The sequence below is a fragment of the Gopherus evgoodei genome, chromosome 9, assembly GCF_007399415.2.
Source record: "Gopherus evgoodei ecotype Sinaloan lineage chromosome 9, rGopEvg1_v1.p, whole genome shotgun sequence".
Lineage (NCBI taxonomy): Eukaryota > Metazoa > Chordata > Testudines > Testudinidae > Gopherus > Gopherus evgoodei.
In genome coordinates this window covers 81506350-81525336 of record NC_044330.1, presented here as the reverse complement: position 1 = coordinate 81525336, position 18987 = coordinate 81506350, and the positions used below count along the sequence as shown (strand labels likewise).

Genomic DNA, 18987 nt, shown 5'->3' with positions numbered 1-18987 from the left:
CTTCAATGTCTCTCTCCCCCACACATTTTATAGGAGCCTAGGTGACTCCCTCAGACTTTCAGAATTGTACTGTTGTTCCTGTGATTTTTCTAGGTGCCTAAAACTTAGGTACTGGGGTACTCAGTGTTGCAATGCCTCAGTCTCTTCATAGAGCCCACCCCAATTTGATAAATATAAAGTACTCTGACAACTGTGCGTCTGCAACAATCACTCAGATCAGGGCGATATTTCCCACTCTCACCTGGAACACAGGATAATTCTCACTTAAGTTATCTGATGGGATAGTTGTGCAGAGGAAAAGAGTGTAGCGGTACTCAGAGTTTAAGAGCCTCTTGTCCTTAGATGGGTAAACACCACTCCTCTCTCAACACGTGATATCACCTCCTCAGATGCACTGCTGTTGTTCCCTTTGTAAAGATAGTGGAGCATAAAAAGTGATTGCTGGCATTTAATCTCTTGGTACAATCCGTTTTACAAAGCCAATCTATCCAGTGTACAGTCACTGGTGTGAGGTATGACCCTTACTACTTTCCATTGCTCTGTGGCATTGGTCTGTGCTCTGAAATGCCATTATCCAGCACATTAAATAGATTATTGTCTTTAGTCAATTTGAATTCAGAAATATTTAAAACTGGGCACTGCCAATAGATACTATTTCCTTGCTATCAAGAGCTATGAAATTATAAAGTGTCCAGAGACATCAGCCATTAGAACAGGAGCGCTGTATAAATAGAGCTGCTGTTGTAAGGCAGAAGGGGATGAAATGATCAAATATAACATCCCTTAATGTAGTTCTATGACATTTTAAATGTAAATAAACATTTGATTTCTGTTTGTTACTTTTTGTTTGATTTCTTCTTTGGGAAATCCCATCGGAGCAGGCTGGACAAATAGAAAAGGAAATGAAAATGGAAAGAGAGAGCATTTCTTCATAAAGGTTATTGACAAACCCCAACCGTTATTCCCGTCTTCATCTGATCCAGCAGACATGGAACTGAAATGAAATTTGGTGCCTCATGTAACTCCAAGTCTCATTTCATGGCCAGAGAATATCTACAGGATAGAAAAAAAAATTAGAAAGAAAGAAAAAACAGTGCAGCACAGAGAGCAAAAGCAAAAGCTAGAATCTGTTCTGTGCCTTCTGAGAGAGGTAGCACAGGAAGGGGAAGGATGGGATGGCTTACGGCATCTATGCACCACCTGGATTTTGGGTTGCAGCGAGGGCCAGAATGGCTCCTGGTGTAAGGCAGAGCAGCTCTGGGATCAGATTTAACTTATGGTTGGTTTGCCTGGGCTGCCTATAGGATGGTCTACAGCCCAGAACCCCTATAACATAGTCATAATGCACAATGCCCCCTCTCATCCCTGATCCACACACAACCCTGCTTCCAACATGCCTTTTATGCTGAGAGTCTACAGAGCGGGGAAACAGCTTACATCAGCCTTATACTACTCTTTCACCAGAGTGGCGTACCAGGGTTGGGATGGGGACAGAACTGGCCCATGCATACTGTAGCAAGTCATTAGGCAAGCACAAAGAGCTAGTAACTCACTGTTCCAACAGTCACCCTTGGAATTTACAAGATGTATTGCAGTGCACATTAACATTTTTGGAGAACAATGAGAAAGGAACTCAGTCACATATTGCAAAAGTCAATGGTACCAAAACTGTTCTCTCTATGGGACTACTCACAGGCTTAAAATTAAACACATGCATAAATCTTAGGAGTTAAGATTTCAGGTATACAATTGAGCAGCCTGATCTATTCCCTGCCATAGGCCCTGATCCATTCAGGCCCAGCCATTCAACTGGACTCCTGCATGTACGTGGAACTCTTTCAAATGAGTGCACAGTCACCAACTTCTAGCAAATCCCCTTATGCTTCAGGGCCTAAGTTATATACTCTAACTGATGGGGGCTGGGAAAAAAACTTCCCCTACAGGCACATTATTCCATAGTTGTCCATTATAGAGTGTCTTGCACATTCCTCTAATGAAGTTGATTCTGGCTACTTTCGGAGACGGGATAATGTACTAGATGAGCCATTGGTCTGCTACAGTATGGAAATTCCCATGTACTGAGAGAACAGAAAATCAAAATCCACTGAAATCCCAGCCTCCCAAACAGCTCTGCACACCACGTTTGTTAAGTAGGTGCAGAGCCCATCCAGCTCAGTAGGCCAGAGCATCCTCAAGATCACAGCCTGAAATGGAAGTAACATACATCAGGACAAGAGGTCAGTATGCTCCTTCATGCAGCTTGGCCTGATGGTTTGGTTGCTGTCCATTCCCTGTTCCTCTTTCCCCTCTCCCCGCTACCCTCTAGTGTTAAATTAACTTTATGGTTGCAAAGTCAATCATTACCAGATTTAAGGTTGCCTGTGCCACCTTGAGCCCCGCAGCTCTATCATGTATTATGATACCGTCTTTAATTACATAATTACAGATAATGTTTTCACTTCCACAGGACCCCTGCCTTATTCAGTGCACACAATAGATGGTGCTCACTTAGTAAGTAGCTATTCAATATTTTGTTTTTCCCTCAGTGTTCAAGGTGTGGCCCCCAGACCCTATTTACTACACTAAACCTTGCTCAGAAGACAGAATTATTAATTTCTTTGTGAGTTTTTCTATAGTACTCAGCAGTAAACTGAATGCTGCACCAACATGATTTAATTTATCTTGAACATCCCTGTGAGATGAGGGGTATTATTATACCCATTATGCAGATGAGGAACTGAGGTGCAGAGAGATTAAAGTCAAAAGCACTACTTTTGGGTGCCAACTTTGAGATACCTAGGACCTGTTTTTGTTGTAGTTGTGAGGGCTCAGGACATCTGCAAATCAGATCCAAAGGTCTCAAGCTGGGCACTCAGAAAATGATGAACATACAAGTATGGGCCAATTTTGATCAATAATATAAGCAGTTTGGTTTAAGTGACTGGCCAGCATCACATGAGAACTATGTGGCAGAGACAGGGATAGAATCCATTTCTCCAGGGTGACATTCAACTGCCTTAACCATGAAACCATCCTTTCTCTTCCTGCAATCCCCTGCCACATTCGCTATACAGCCCCCAACTTCTGCAACAAATAAGCCAAGGGTCCTACAGACCACAGCCTCTTTCACTACACAGGTCCCTCCCTTGACACTGAATGAAGTGGGGTCCTATGGAAAAAAATAGTATGTGATAATGTAATTCAAAACAGTATCATTATACATATGCACAAGAGCCCACAGATGACCAGGTTGCACAGGCAAGCCTTAATTCTATTATTTCTCATATTGTGACTCCTTGACTTTGCAAACTTACTAATGTTCTTTTATCATTTTTTTGTATGCAATTCCCTTGGTTTTTAAAAAAAAAGAAACTGAAAATGCAGAATTCTATCATGTGGTACCATATTAGCACCCATGTGGTTCATTAGCAAGGTTAGAATCTTTAGATCCACAATACTGACCTCTGTGACTTGAACTAAAGGAGCAACTGATAGAATTGGTACATTGTCATCCTCTATGAGCTCTAGTGGACACAAACTCTTCTGCTCATTCTACCAAGTTTAACCTCTTATACCCTATCATCTCAAACCTGTCCCACTTCCAATCCCAATCCTGTCTCATCCCCATCACTGGCTCCTCATCCCAATCCCATTCTTCTCAATTAGCCAGTCCCAGTCTCCACTCCTTTGGTTTCTCATTCACTCCCAGTCTCCTTACCCAGCTATTTCTAGTGTCATTACCACAACCGCCCTGGCCGCTTGGCCAGACATTTCTGGTCCCTCCCTCCTCCAGCATCTACAGTTCCTTATCTGGAGTTTCTTTCTCCTCTGACCTTCAGTTCAGTGCTAGAGCTTCTCACAGCAAAGGATGCCAGACTTTTTGAAGGTGGGCAAAACAAATTATCTTTCCCTAGTCTTGTTTTCGACTGCTGAATCATTTGGGCAGAAATTATACAAAATAAATAATAAGCCTGAGACAAACAACTGACATGTAGAATTTCAGCTCATATGGGTAAAGTCTGGCAAAGTTACATTACATATAAATAAAACTCCCACCTCTCTAAGTCCTCTACATCTTCCAGTCAGTTTGTAGGGTTTTAGCTGTGTGAATCTCATTAAAGTAACTGAGACCAGCACAACTAAATCCCTGTGCGACCCTTTGAAAAATTACCCCTGTGTTTGCAAGATAACAATTCTGCTTGACCTGTATTTTATACCAATTCATTGAAAGAAAGTACAGCATTTAATTGGTGAAATCTCATTTACCACAAATCTGCCTCTGTGCTTATCACCTCAAATTTCCTTTAAAGCTGCCATTTAATTATCTGTTAAAAAAAATTCCTGTTAAATTAAGAGTTTTGTTTAAAAAAAAACAACTGAAATTGAAATAAAAATATCACCTGCATTACTGCAAATCAAGAATTAAAAGTTAATATTCATTTAGCTCTCACAAGCAGAGTTTGGAAGTTTTATACACAGAACAGTTCTGAAATAAAAATAATTTAAAGACTTCTTATATTATGTATTGAAAGCAACCAAACTATAAATTCCAATCAGTAATTACTTTGAGATAATATAATAAAGCAAGTGAAGTTTTGAATCAACCATAAAGCAAATTACTTTTAGACCAATGGCACAGAAAACAGCTATATTGTTCTACTAACAAATAAATGTGAAAAAATTCTGTACAAGAAAGTTACCCATATTAATAAATGAATTAAAAAATCAAGGCCCAGTCCTCCACTGACATAACGGGCATAGTGCAACTAAACCCCATGGGTCTATGCCAGTTTATGCTAGTTGAAGATCCTGCCCCAAGAAGCTGATTGAAGAGGTTAAAAGTACAACTGGGCAGGAAATGGTTTCCTGGCCCAGGAAAATTTTGTGTAAACCAAATCAGGCCAAAAAGTAAAACTCGTTTTTTTCCCATCAAATGTATGAAAAAAAATTAGCTGGGGTCAATTGAAAAGTTTCCTTTCCATTACTTTAAAAGGTTTTGTTTCAATGATGACCATTTTTATTTGTTTTCTACTAAATTTAGCTTCAATTTTTACACAGGACATTGTTTAGAAAATGCCAAAGTGGAATGTTTTCACAATTTTGACATTTTCAGGATTTTTTATCCAAAACCTTCCAGCAAAAAGATTTTGTTTCAATGAATTGTCATTTCCAACAAAAAAAAAAAAGTCATCAAAAATGTCCCAACCAATTCTAGTTAGAAGACTCACGGTTGTAATCAAACTGAACTAAGTTCTCTTCCTCCTTTGCAGCAGCCTTCCAGTCATGGCAAGATAAACTGTTCAATGTGCAATCAGCTGATGAACTTGGGCTTTCGCCAACTGGAAGTACTGTTGAATGTTTCTATCTGTTTTACAGATCATACTCCAGCTGGATTGGCTATCAATTTACCCAGTCCTTTGGTGGAAGAAGCTTGAGGGGGCTGAGTTTCTTGCACTGCTTGAAGATTTCATGTTTTCAGTTCTTCTCTAGCTGAATAGTATTCTACTGTATTGGTCTTTGTTGGTTGGAGTCCACTTTGCAGTGGCCTGCATGGCCCATCTCCATTTACACTTTGCACAAGGCAGGCTGCTTTAACTTATTTCTCCCTTCCCCATCATTACTAGAGCATAGCATCTGAAAAACAAACAGGGTTCTGGGGAGAAGATGAGAGAGAGAACAAACCACGTGACAGCTGTTGGTCATGTCACTTATAAATGCCATGCTGGAAGGAGCTCAGATGCAATGGTGATGAGGGTGGGGTAAGAACCTATAAAAAATGAATAGACTAGAAAAAGCTAATTACCACCTATACAAAGGACTCACATATGCATGTGTATGTACATACACAAAGAAATTCATCAACTCTCCTGGAGATTATTCATGATAAAAATGTTTGATCACAGTGTGTATGGGCAGGTTCAATAATTAAGACAAAACAATAACATTGTCCAAAAATGGAGACCAAATTAATCCTACTTTCCATTACTCTTCACTTTCCAACAGAACAAATAAAACACACACCCCACAATGAAAAGAACAGAAATGAAAGCCATGTCCACACTTCGAGCTGTGATTCCCAGCTCCTATGCTAGCTCTGATCAAGCTAGAGTGCTATAAATAGAATGTAGCTGTGATGGCATGAGCAGCAGGAGGGGCTAGCCACCCGCAGTATGACAGGAGGCATTAGCTGCCCTGAATATGTACCCATGAGAAACACTAGGCATATACTCAGGATAGCTAGCCTCGCCCAGCACTTGCACTGCTGGGACTACATTCTATTTTTAGTGCATTAGCTTGATCAGAGCTAGCACAGGTATGTCTATTCACGATGGAAATTACACTCCCAAGCTCAAAGTGTAGATGTACCCTCAGTCTTTCAATAAAATCTATGAGGGCAAATCTCACTGCAGGACTATGAAAGAGAAACCCAATTAAAAAAAAAAGACTGACCAAAGTAGATGTGTCTTACCCTGAATATAGCAAGAGATCACCTTCTGATAGCCGGCCAATAGGAATGAATTCCATAGTAGAGCCTCCCATCCAAAGAGTATTAGCCCTCACAACTTCCATTCTGGGGATCAACTGCTGAACTATTCCTATTGATCCCAGCAAGTGTAATACGGGAGGGACTTCCTCTAAGATTGTCAGGATCTTATAAATTATTTTAATGCCACTTTATATGGCACCCAGAAGTGAATTGGGAACAAGTACAGAGAGTACAGAGCAGTGATAGAATGTGCTTTTGGCCATGTGGCCTAGTAGACAGAGCACTGGACTGGGATTCAGAAGATCTATGATCTATTCCCAGCTCTCCTGCTGACCTGCTGGGTGACCTTGGGCAAGTCACTGTAACTTCTTTGTACTTCAGTTTCCCCATCTGTAAAATGGGGATAAGGATATTGCCATCCTTTATAGGCGAGCATTGAGATCTACTGATAATTAGCTGTAATAAAATGCTTTTCATTATTAGTATCCTACTTGCAAGCTAATTAGTGCAAAAGCGGCTATATGCCTTCTGAGCAGTTTATAATTATATCTGCTGTAGAGCCATTTGTAGTAAACTAACCTGGATTTGACAAAGGCTTGGAAAACTATGTCTAAGGCTACATCTGAGATGAAATGTCACCAACTCTCAGATTGGCCAATAAAGGAAAACCCACTTTTCAACCATCTCTGTTATTAGGGACCCAAAATCAGAAATCAATTCAATAAGACACCACTTTGGCCTCAGTTGGAAAGTACAGGCACAATTCCTGGCAACAAACAGCATCACCTCAGACTTCTCTGGACTGAAACTATGCTAGCTGGATTTCATCCAGGTTCCTATCTTGGCCAGATACCAGCAAATCCAAGAAACAGCAACACCTTCGTTCAGCATGAAATACTGAGGCATAGAACAAAATCCTTAGTATATTGATGGCCCTCTCAAACTGTCTCCCAATCCCCTTTTGCAGCCCCATATGTACATTTAACATGAGGAGTGATAGTGGAATGCTGTAGGAACTCACAGCAGAGATCTTCTTGAGAAGATGAGCAATTGCCCCTCATAGCTCACTGGGTATTATTCAAAAGGGAGGAAAAACAAACCCTATCCTGGGGTAGGCAACCAAAGGCAGCACGCAAGCTGATTTTCAGTGGCACTCACACTGCCTGGGTCCTGGCCCAATCCAGGGGGCTCTGTATTTTAATTTAATTTTAAATTAAGCTTCTTAAACATTTTTAAAACCTTATTTACTTTGCATACAGCAATAGTTTAGTTATATATTATAGACTTATAGAAAGAGACCTTCTAAAAACGTTACAATGTGTTACTGGCACGTGAAAAGTTAAATCAGAGTGAATAAATGAAGACTCAGCACACCACTTCTGAAAGGTTGCCGACCCCTGTCCTATCATGTGACCCCATCCACGCCACCCACCACATTCTGAATAACCTTCTGCTACAAAAGGAAGAATAGAGATTGGGCGAGGGAGCAGAAAGAAGTGGTGAAGTCATTAGAATGTTTTCTCCTCAGCAAGATCAGGTCCACAGTATGCGCAAAGTGTGGTTATAGTCAGAAGAGATGCTATGTAAAAATGGCAGCTTTGTAATCCAAATATCTGCACCATGTGTACATTCAGAGTTCTTTTGGTGACAAAGAAGTTTTGTTGGGTGTTGCTGGGTTTTGTTCGTATTATTATAGGCTTGGGTTTGTTTGTTTTTTCTTTTAACTCCAGGGATACTACACAGACAACACAACTGTGAGAGAACAATTTAGATTCTATTTGGACTCACATAAGCAACAGAACTGTTTTCTCAAGTTCTAACTGGAATATCTATTACTGGTAAAGATTCACAAGCCAGAAAGAACCCAGCTTGACTACAAGTCCCAGGGTGAGTCTGCTGGACAGAAAATTTAAAAAAATTATAATGTGTGGTTGTAAATTGAACTGATTTGTTCTGGAGTCACCAATAGACAACAGGCATGGAATCATTTTAAAATCTTCAGATTACAACTGTAAGGGCATCATAGAATATAAGGGTTAGAAGGGATCTCAGGAGGTCATCTAGTCCAACCCCCTGCTCAAAGCAGGACCAATCCACAATTTTTGCCCCAGATCCCTAAATGGCCCCCTCAAGGATTGAACTCAGTACCAAATCCCATTAAAAATAGCCCTAAGCACTCCCCACTAACTTCCAGCTTGGATCCATCTGCCAGGCAGTTGAATGGACCCTCCCCGCTAGCACATTAAAAAACCTCCATTTGTGACCCTAGAACTAGATGAAACGCACCCAGAAAAGTTAACACATGGTCTCCTTCCTGCTCTGACACACAACAGTGGAACTGGAAAGTCTGCCCTTGATCCAACTGATCTCTTCTGTGAAATGGATGAAAAACTTCTAACAATGAGAAATATTTGAGGATGGAATGGGGTGGAGAGGGGTTAATCTGATGGCTAGACATTCAGAACAATCTAAACAGCCACACAGCAGGAGATAGAGAGAAGATTCATAAAGTGACCTTCCACCCACACTAAGCGATATCAGACAACCTCTTTCCTCCCCCCTCAGCTCCCCCACTCATAAACAGACCTAATACAGGGCTAAGCATACTGTGACTCAATAACGGAGTTGCAAAAGCAACCAGCTTAATTGCCTCCTGTGTTCAATAACTAGATTCAAGATTTGATAGGAACCCATTGTAAAACAGAAGTTGAAATGCATTTGTTGAATGTATGTCCAATATTGTAAAGAAGTCAGTGGGAGCTGAAAGCACTAATCTGGCATGCAAAGCAGCTTGTCCACAGTTCTCTCAACTGAAGTTCTTCTCATAAGACCAAATAAAATGGAGGTTGTTGTTTAGCTCAATATAACAAATAGCTGTAGATAGATAAAAGTTACACAATTTCTCACTTGTTTGGAAGCCAAATGTTCTCTGAATAGATTCAGAAAAATTTAATACCAGGGAATAAACCATAAATCCAAACCCCAATCAAATTAATTTCAACTCTTCATGAATTTTGAAGTAACTGCTTTCCAAGAAATAATTTAACCATCCACAAGAATATTACAGCAATGTTTTTATTAAGGCTAATACAAGAAAATATCATCTCAAAGATAGGAGAGTTAGTCTAGACACAACACAAGAAAATGCCCAATACATAAATGGACGTTCCTCCAAGAATTCCTGAGAATCTTAACCTGGCCCCTATTTTACTGAAATGTCACTATTTGGACAGTCCATCAAAAATCCCCATTATATTATTTACATGTATAGTGTTTATGGGAAACTACTTTTAGAGTTTCAAATACATGTGCTGTTCAGCTTAGCTTATGTGACAACATGTATTTTCAATTAAGACATCACCACATAATTCAGTTATTCCTTTGAAAACTGATTTTTTGCATATAAACTCCCCTCAGAATGTTGTAACAGACTGTATGCAGTGTTGTTGTGGCCATGTTGGTCCCAGGATACGAAAGAGTCATGGTGGGTGAGGGAATATCTATCTATCTATCCCACCTTCTGTTGGTAAGAGAGAAGTTTTTGAGCTCACAAAGATCTCTTCTTCAGGTCTGGGAAAGAGCGTCACAGCTATATAGAAGCAGGGCCGGCTCCAGCTTTTCTGCCGCCCCAAGCAAAAAAGAAATAATAATACTGATCGGCGGCACTTTGGCAGCAGCTCAATCGCGCCGCTCATTCTTTGGCAGCAGTTCGGCAGTGGGTCCTTCACTCCCTCTCTTCCTCTTCGGCAGCACTTCAGTGGCACCTCAAAGATGAAGACAGGGACTGAGGGACCCACTGCTGAATTCTCACTGAAGACCCCAATACCGGACGGGGTGCCGCCCCTTTGTATTGGCTGCCCCAAGCACCTGCTTCCTTTGCTGGTGCCTGGAGTTGGCCCTGCATAGAAGGTGGAACAGCTTGTTTAGCATAAGTAGTTAACACATATTTCAAGGGACCATTCAAGGTGAAGTGGCCTGTTAATACCTCTCCCTTCAGGGCCTGCTCCAGGGTTTTTGCTGCCCCAAGCGGTAAAAAAACAAAAAAAACAAAAAAAAACAACCACGATCACGATCAGCAGTAGCTCCATCGCGCCGCTCTCTTCTTCGGCGGCAATTCAGTGGCAGGTCCTTCCCTCCGAGAGGGACCGAGGGATCCGCTGTCAAATTGCCGCCAAAGTGCCCGGCGTGCCGCCCCTTCCTCTTTGCTGCACCAAGCACCTGCTTGCTGGGCTGGTGCCTGGAGCCGGCCCTGCCTCCAGTCATGGGGGTGAGGGGTGAGAAGGCAGAAAAAAAAATAAACTACTTATACTAAACAATCTGTTCCACCTTCTATTTAGCTGTGACACTCTGAGTACCTTTCCCAGACCTGAAAAAGAGCTTTTGAGCTTCCACAGAGCTTGTCTCTCTCACCCACAGAAGTTGGTCCAATAAAATATATTACCTCACCCACCTTGGCCTTGTCTACACTGACACTTTAGAGTGCTGAAACTTGCATCACTCAGGGGGTGTTTTTTCACCTCTCTGAGTGAGAAAGTTTCAGCACTCTAAAGTGGGGCTGGTTTTTTTACAGCACTGGGAGAGCTCTGTGGTGCCTCGACTACACCCACAGCAGCGCTTTAACATTGGTAGTGAAGACATACCCCTTGTCTCTCTCTAACAACATTAGACTGAATTCTTACGAAGTTGACTAGATTAGATTAGATCAGATCCGATCCTTGGGAAAACAGCCTTGAGAGATTTTGCCAACATGCTCACATGCATTACTTTTGCACTACACCAAATCAATGGGTACATAAAACATGAATTTTGAGCTGTAATATTGTTAGCCTGCACGGTCAGCGAGCACTAAATGAACAATTGCAAAATTACTGATAATATAATAAGAGCTGGTTTTGTTTCTATCTTGAAAGTGTCATGGAAACAGAAAGTGAATCAAATGAAAGAACAAGTCTGAAATTGTGCCTGATGGCAGCTCCACCAGAAAACTGTAAAATGGCATTGCAAAGGATTAAAAACCACAGTTGCATTTAATCCTTTCCCCTCATTTCAAATCCACACATACAGTGTGAAGGAAAGCACAGCCCTGTAACAGGAGTTTGAAACAAAAACTACTTATGTAAACATCAACACACTTCATTCATACTGCAGGTATTTCCAGTCACTGGGAGAGTGATGGCACCAGGAGTGGAAGCATTTTGCAATCCTAAACACTTGCTTGTTTTACAACAAAATACGATAAACAATGAGACAATCCCATATTAAAAATCCAAGTAATAAAAACTTGACAAAGTGCAAAGATTATGGTTTTAAACCTGGGTGGAGGAGCATTATAGTCAACCTGGGAAACTGAGCTGTTGTATTTCTTTGTGTGCTTTATAATGACCGATGATACAATGCAAATTTTAGCAGGGGCTTTTTTATGCAAAGTTTTATTATTTCTTTTTAAAGCTATATTTGATCAGAAACTCAAATATGCTTCTCTTATTAACATATATTAAATGTCTTAAGGACACCGTTGAAGATAGAACATGCAATCATCAAAGAATAGTGGAAACATGAGCTTGATTGCTAGTGTCCTACCAAAACACTCAGTAAAATCCTTCTTCATATGAAAGACACAATACAACCTGCCTTCAAATCCATCCAAATCATGAGAGATTCCCTTCCAATGAGTCTGCAGGGCTAATCCACGCTCACTGCCCCCAAAGAGCCCGGCTGCTACCAAGTTCCATGTAACGTAGCCACTCCCTTCCCTTGCAGAGTCCATGTCCGTCTCACTACACTGTGCCAGCTGCGCATGATAAGCACATGCAACAGGCACAGAGGCCCAGCACTGCCGACAGTGCTGCCGAGATCCGCGACTGGCGCTCGTACTTCAGGGCTTTCTTCACCTCCTCGTTGGACTGAGACACGTAATCAAGGGTATGCAGGACGTTGTACTCAATGTTATTGATGACCTCATGCTGCTCTGAAACCAGCATCTCCAAGTGCAGGAAGAGTGAGTGCAGCTCACTGATCTGGGCCTCTAGGTCCAGCAGTTGTTGGTGGCGTACTTGGGCCATGGCCAAGTGCTGCTTGGCCTTGAGCACTTCCAGGTCCTGGCCCACAATCCGAGGAGCCACAGGGCTTTCCACTAGCTGATTAATGTCCTCTTCACGTAGGCTTAAGCCTGCCAGCTCAGTTTGCCTCATGATCTGCTCCTTCAACTTCTCCACGTACTCCATCTCCTTGGCATAATGGTGAGTGACGATGTCTCGGTACCTGCTGATTAGGACAGAGAGCTGGCTCTGGTGGATGCGGTATCCTGCCAGCCACGGTTTGCTGTCTTGGGACAGTGTGTCTTGAATCCCATAGAGCTGAGGCTGGATGACTTTAGCCTGACTAGTGAAGGAGGCTTTAATGTTACTTAGCTCTTTCTTTTCTTCATAAACGCTCTCCTCGGTGGTGCAGCACAGCACCCGCTGCTGCTTCTTGTGGATGCTCTCTGATAACTCCTCCAGTTTACTCAGGCCCAGCGAGAGATCTGACACTTCCTGGAATATTTTGCTCATGGGATTGGTCTCATCCTCCTTGAAAACAGGATTATCAAATGAGAGAGTATCATCAATATCCAAAGAGTCCTCATCTTCATTAACTCGGATCCTCAATTCCTCCAGTCTGTCCTTCATCTTCAGCTCTAGCTGCTGGCCACATCTGTGGCAGAGGGACACAAAATGCACACATCAGCTTTGTAAAGAAGTCAGAGAGAGTTAGGATCTTTTGCGTCAGTGGAGCTGTTAAAATCTTCCCTCCCAGAGCTAGAGCAAATATTGACCAAGGCAATAGGCTTACCCTGAGTTTACTCTGCATCACATGGCTAACTAATACCGGCTAGGTTAGATTGCATGCCAACAGTGGGCGGAACACGCTTCACTGCTATACAGAAACTGCAGGAACCAACTTTGTTATAACAATCACAGGGAAACATTAAGGAAAGAGAAGAGCATATAGTCAACTAACCTGATAACAAGGTGACAGAATGCTAGTTCTGAAAAAACCACAGCGCTCTGATCAGATACAAGAAAAACTAGAATTCACATAAATGCCATCATACAAAACTCTTTTTGACTTTCAAAGTATAGGATCAAATAAGGATGTGTCTGCTGAGTTTGTTTGAAATCTTATTGTCTTGGAGATTATCAATCAGAATCTGTTTGTCAAGAAAAAAAATCATCACTTAAAGGCTGATTCCCTCCAGTCATAAATAACTGTTTTATGCCATGTTTAAGAGAAGCAAGAAAGAGCAGTGGAGAAGCATACCAATCTATTGAGGGAAAGGGAGAAAGACTAGAGACATGTTTATGAGGCCTGGTCTAAACTGGAAACTTACCTGGGTGCAGCTATGTCTCTCAGAGGTGTGAAAAATCCAGACCCCTGAGAGATAGCTATACTAACTAGTACTAGGTCAAGGGAAGAATTCTTCCATCAACCTAACCACAGCCTCTCTGGAAGGTGGATTGCCTACACCTGTTGGCATAGGTAATCTCTACACTGAAGCATTACAGTGGCACAGCTGCACCCCATAGGGTTTTTAATGTAGACATACCCTAAGGTTGCATTTCCTCTATAAAGCCTACTCTGGAGGACTACATTCAGTCTTGATGCAGTAAGGGTTAAGACTAGTGCAGAGAGTTAGTAAGATGCTTCTTTTGCTTTTCCACAGAGTACATTCTATCCATGTCATTTCAGCAAAGTTCACCTGACATCACTGCCTATTGACTTCTCCTGTTACATTTTCTTGTGCCATAAAGTCATGTGACAGGAGTTAATTCCCTCTTCCTGTAAATATTCTTTAAATGGTATGTTACTTATTGCAGCTAAAGTACGTAAGAGTACCCAGAACAACAACAATGAACAGTCGTGCGTTTCAGAGATCACTAAGTCCCAGGCCAGAACTTTGGCAGCACTCCAGACTCTAAGATCTCTAACTCAGACTTAGAGCATCAGTTTTTTCTTTGGTGCATGGATAATTTTCTGTGATTCACTCTATGGGTTATGGTAAAGCTCAAAGTTATGATTGTTGGTTTCCGCAACACTAGTAAACTGGCATCGGTTTATCTGTCTTTTAACAGGTTCATAGTAAGTCACAAAATGAAATCATAACTTTGCATTTCTATATTGCCTGTCATCAGAGAATGTTAGGGCAGTTTACTAATCTTAATTAATTAAAGTCCTGATCCAAAGCCCATTGATGTCAACTACCATTCAAAACACCCCTGGAAAAATAGCAAATAGTATTAGACTTACTTTAAAAATGGATAAACTGAGACACAGAGAAGTTAAATGACTTACCCAGCGAGTACTGCAGGTCAAGAGTCCTGGCTCTCATTCACCTAGTCTAACCACCTACAATCTCTCTCTTTCTGCCAAATCCTTGACTTCCTGCTGAGCTAGAATGCTATGGGCCACAGACTGATCTCATTTACACCTGTGCAAATCTGAATTAGCTCCACTGAAATCAGCTACCTCAATTTTACACTAGTGTGGCTGAGAGCAGAATTTGGCCCTGTAAATCTAGCAACCCAATGAGAAAAATAAAACCCTTTATCACCAGTCTTGGCAACTCTAGTTCAACCCTACTTGAACTCTATTTTTTGCATCATTGTGGTACTTGTGCTGAAATTTCCTGTTTTCTATGAAGAATAAATACATATTTAATATATGCTGAAGGGGCAGTTTAAACTTTTGGAAAGATGCACCATTACTCCTGATACCAATAGCAAAAAAACCCCACTTTTTTAATCACAATAAAAATTAAGGTTAGGACTATTTAACTTTTGACAGGTATCCTATTATTTCTGTATGGCTATAACTGACCAGAGATGACTGTTAAAAAAGGTAAAGGCATCAATGCACTGAAAGGAAGAACCTGATCCCTTCAAACTAACTGCAGTGAGTAATAAAAGTCCATTTATAAACCACATTCATATAATAACCCATCTGAGATCTATCCATGTGCCTTGCAAAACAGCTCTCAGTAATGATATAATTGGGGGGAGGGAAATGACCATATTTCATGACAAACTTTTATTGAAAAGATCAGATTTAGGAAAAATCATTTGTTTCCCCCACCACTGAAAAAGGCTGAAAGCATTTTAAAAAAGGAGAATGGCTGATGGGATGATAATTGGTAATTATCAGAAATTTCAGAGGATGAGTGCAGAGATTCCAGGTGAAATGGAAGCCTCAGCTCTTTTTAATTCCACCTGTAAATCACTGTATCTGGTCACACAGATTTTATGAGACTAGTTCATTTTTGCTGTAATATCACTGAACTAACAATAACAAGTATTATTTTGCATGTTGTAGGTGTGCTCACAATGTGCTAGGCACCTTCCAGACATAGGAACACATATTTCCCACCCCTTATATAACACTTTTCATCCACAGGTCTCAAAGCACCTTGCAAAATATTAGTATATCAATTGCTGAAATAAGGAAACTGAGTCACGGAGTGATTAAGGTCTCAATCCTGCAAGGTGCTGCGCATTTTAGCCCCAACCCAGCAAAGTATTTAAGCATGTGCTTAACATTAAGCGCATGATTAGTGCTACAATGGTTTGCTTTGCTGGATTGGAGCCAAGGTGCTTGGGAGGCACCTTGCAGAATCAGCCCTCATTGACTTGCTCAAAGTCACACAGATACAGAGCCAGCAAAGCACTTTAAGCACACGATTAATTTTAAACACCAGTAGTCCCACTAACTTCAATGGGATGACTCACATGTTTAAAGTTAGGCTTGTGCTGAAGTATTTTGTTAGACTGAGACCACAGTAATCCATAAACAGATCTGAGAGTAGAAACCAAGTCTGCCCATCCATCCCCAATCAATTTCCCATCCACTGGACCTCTCTGCCTTCCTAGACTAACTGGGATGAACATGAGACATTGTGTTATGAGCACTACATTTCTTTCTGTCCACATTCGTTGCCCACTTCATCCATTCCTGTGGGACTTAGAAGAACCACTGCCCATTTCCTGGCAGAGGCAAATTTTGCAAGTTTCCTTGCAGTTTTTGTTTAGAAAAAAGATTTTGCCACTGACCTAGCCATTAGACTCAGTATTGAGATTGCAAGTAGGGTTCATTTTTTAAGTCACTCCTTTAAATATCTGTCAGTGTAGTCTTAATATCACAGACATGACATATAAACACACAGACCAAAAAACAACAACATGCATCCAAACATATTGGAAGCTCATATTTTAGTTGTCTATGAGTGCTGTAGGGGAGCTCAAGTTGTTCACTCCAGAAATTGAATCAGTTCCAGGCTAGCCCCAGAGTGAGTTAGCAGGTGGTTTGGACACTAGACTCCTAGCTGGGTCCATCTGTAATTAACATATATAGGTGAGCAGATTTAGTTATAGTTTTACTTGCTTATAGCTGGTCACGTTAAAAACCAAAGCCATCATTCATGGTATAATTCCCCATTCTGAACCTTAGCGTCCAAAAGATGGGGTATCAGCATGAATTCCTCTAAGCTCAATTACCAGCTTAGTACTTGTAGCGCTGCCACCAACCAGGAATTCCAGTGCCTGGTACACTCCGGTCCCCCCCAAAAAAACCTTGCCCAGGGACCCGCAAGACCCAGTCCCTCTGGATCTTAACACAAGGAAAGTAAACTCTTTCCCTCACCATTGCCTCTCCCAGATTTCCCCTCCCTGGGTTACCCTGGAAGATCACTGTGATTCAAACTCCTTGAATCTTAACACAGAGAGGAAAATTCACCTTCCCCCCTCCTTCTCTCTCCCCCTCCCAGACTCTTCCTGAGAGAGAAAGTAATCCTAACACAGAGAGAAAATTAACCTTTCTCTCACCCTTCCCTCCTTTCTCCCCACCAATTCCCTGGTGGATCCAGACCCAGTCCCCTGGGGTCTCACCAGAATAAAAAAAAAACAATCAGGTTCTTAAACAAGAAAAGCTTTTAATTAAAGAAAGAAAAAATAGGAAAAATTATCTTTGTAAATTTAAGATGGAATATGTTACAGGGTCTTTCAGCTATAGACACTAGGAATACCCTCCCAGCCTAAGTATACAAGTACAAAGTAAAATCCTTTCAGCAAAATACAAATTGGGACTCCTTCCAGCCAAATACACATTTGCAAATAAAGAAAACAAACATAAGCCTAACTCGCCTTATTTACCTAGTACTCACTTTTCTGGACATATAAGAGACTGTATCAGAGAGATTGGAGAGAAACCTGGTTGCATGTCTGGTAGCTCTCAGAACCCAGAGAGAACAACAACCAAAATCCAAACAGCACACACACAAAACTTCCCTCCCTCAAGATTTGAAAGTATCATGTCCTCTGATTGGTCCTCTGGTCAGGTGACAGCCAGGCTCACTGAACTTGTTAACCCTTTACAGGCAAAAGAGATATGAAGTACTCCTGTTCTATTAACCCTTAACTATCTATTTATGGCACATGGAAATCTAGGGGCACTGGTATCTCTTACTATGAATGTCGCAGCTCAGGTGGCACATCCCAGACAAATCACCTTTGCTTCTTCCAAATTCCTAATCAGCCCTCAGCACAATTTAGAGCAACCACTGGAACGACTGTTGATTATGATGGCCTGAATGGCTGCAGACCAAAGTGCTCCGGCAATGTACATTCCCACCATTGGGCAAGACTCTATACTAGAAATTGTGAGGGGTTCCTTTGCCAGCCCTATAGAATCACCTTTTTTCCCCACATACACACATTTCAGAGAAATCTGCCTGGATTTGGGCTTCTTTATCATCTGAGGCAGTATAAGTAGGAAGGGTCTGGAATGCAGCTTAGAATCAGGGCCACCCATTCATATTCTGCTTTCGGTTACAATGGTGTAAATCCAGAATAAATCCATATGCTCTCCGTTCCAGTGAAGTCATTCAGATTTAACAGGGTGCTGAACTTGACTCATAAACTATACTATTAGAGGAATCCCATATATTTATATTAAAGCAAGCTAACAAAATAATATATTTTACTCTTACACACACACACACCCCTTTCAAGACTCCAATCAGCTCTGGAGGTGACTTGATCCTCTCTCTTTGTTGTACTTTAGAGAAACCTGGCTCTGTAATGAATGCAAATGCTTTGCCCACACCGACTTGCATTGCTCTCTTCTTTCCCCTTCACTTATGTTAAAACTTTATTTTCTGCTCCCTACCATCCCATGCTTTTCCTTCTCCTTCCCCCCAACTCTTCCTAGAGCTCATACTGACATTTTGTTAGTGAGCTAATTATTCGCTGTGCACAACATCTACCACCCATCCAGATGTATATATCTCAGCTCCTTGAAGTAACCCTTACACTTTAACGTTAAAAGACGGATAAGCTCTCTTTTATTAATACTACTGAGGCTTTGTGCTCAGCTTCTGACACTTTCTGGTTGGCCAAGCACTTGGAAATGTAAGAGATTTTTAGTGTAAAGGTCACAGAGTGTTTATTTTAAGGATGAAAAGGTTCTTTTTG

The 18987-nt window shown here is 41.3% G+C and overlaps 1 protein-coding gene across 1 annotated transcript; it reads right to left on the bottom strand.

Annotated features, from left to right (window-relative positions):
* Positions 1-10974: 10974 nt before the first annotated feature.
* Positions 10975-13242, bottom strand: LOC115657562 (syntaxin-3-like). The gene has a single exon (XM_030575597.1). The coding sequence runs from the start codon at positions 13153-13155 to the stop codon at positions 12265-12267; it is 891 nt and encodes a 296-aa protein (XP_030431457.1). The 5' UTR covers positions 13156-13242; the 3' UTR covers positions 10975-12264.
* Positions 13243-18987: the final 5745 nt, after the last annotated feature.

What these genes read in the sequence shown, in the direction of transcription:
- LOC115657562 (XM_030575597.1), bottom strand. Translation starts at nt 13,155, where the DNA reads ATGAAGGACAGACTGGAGGAATTGAGGATCCGAGTTAATGAAGATGAG.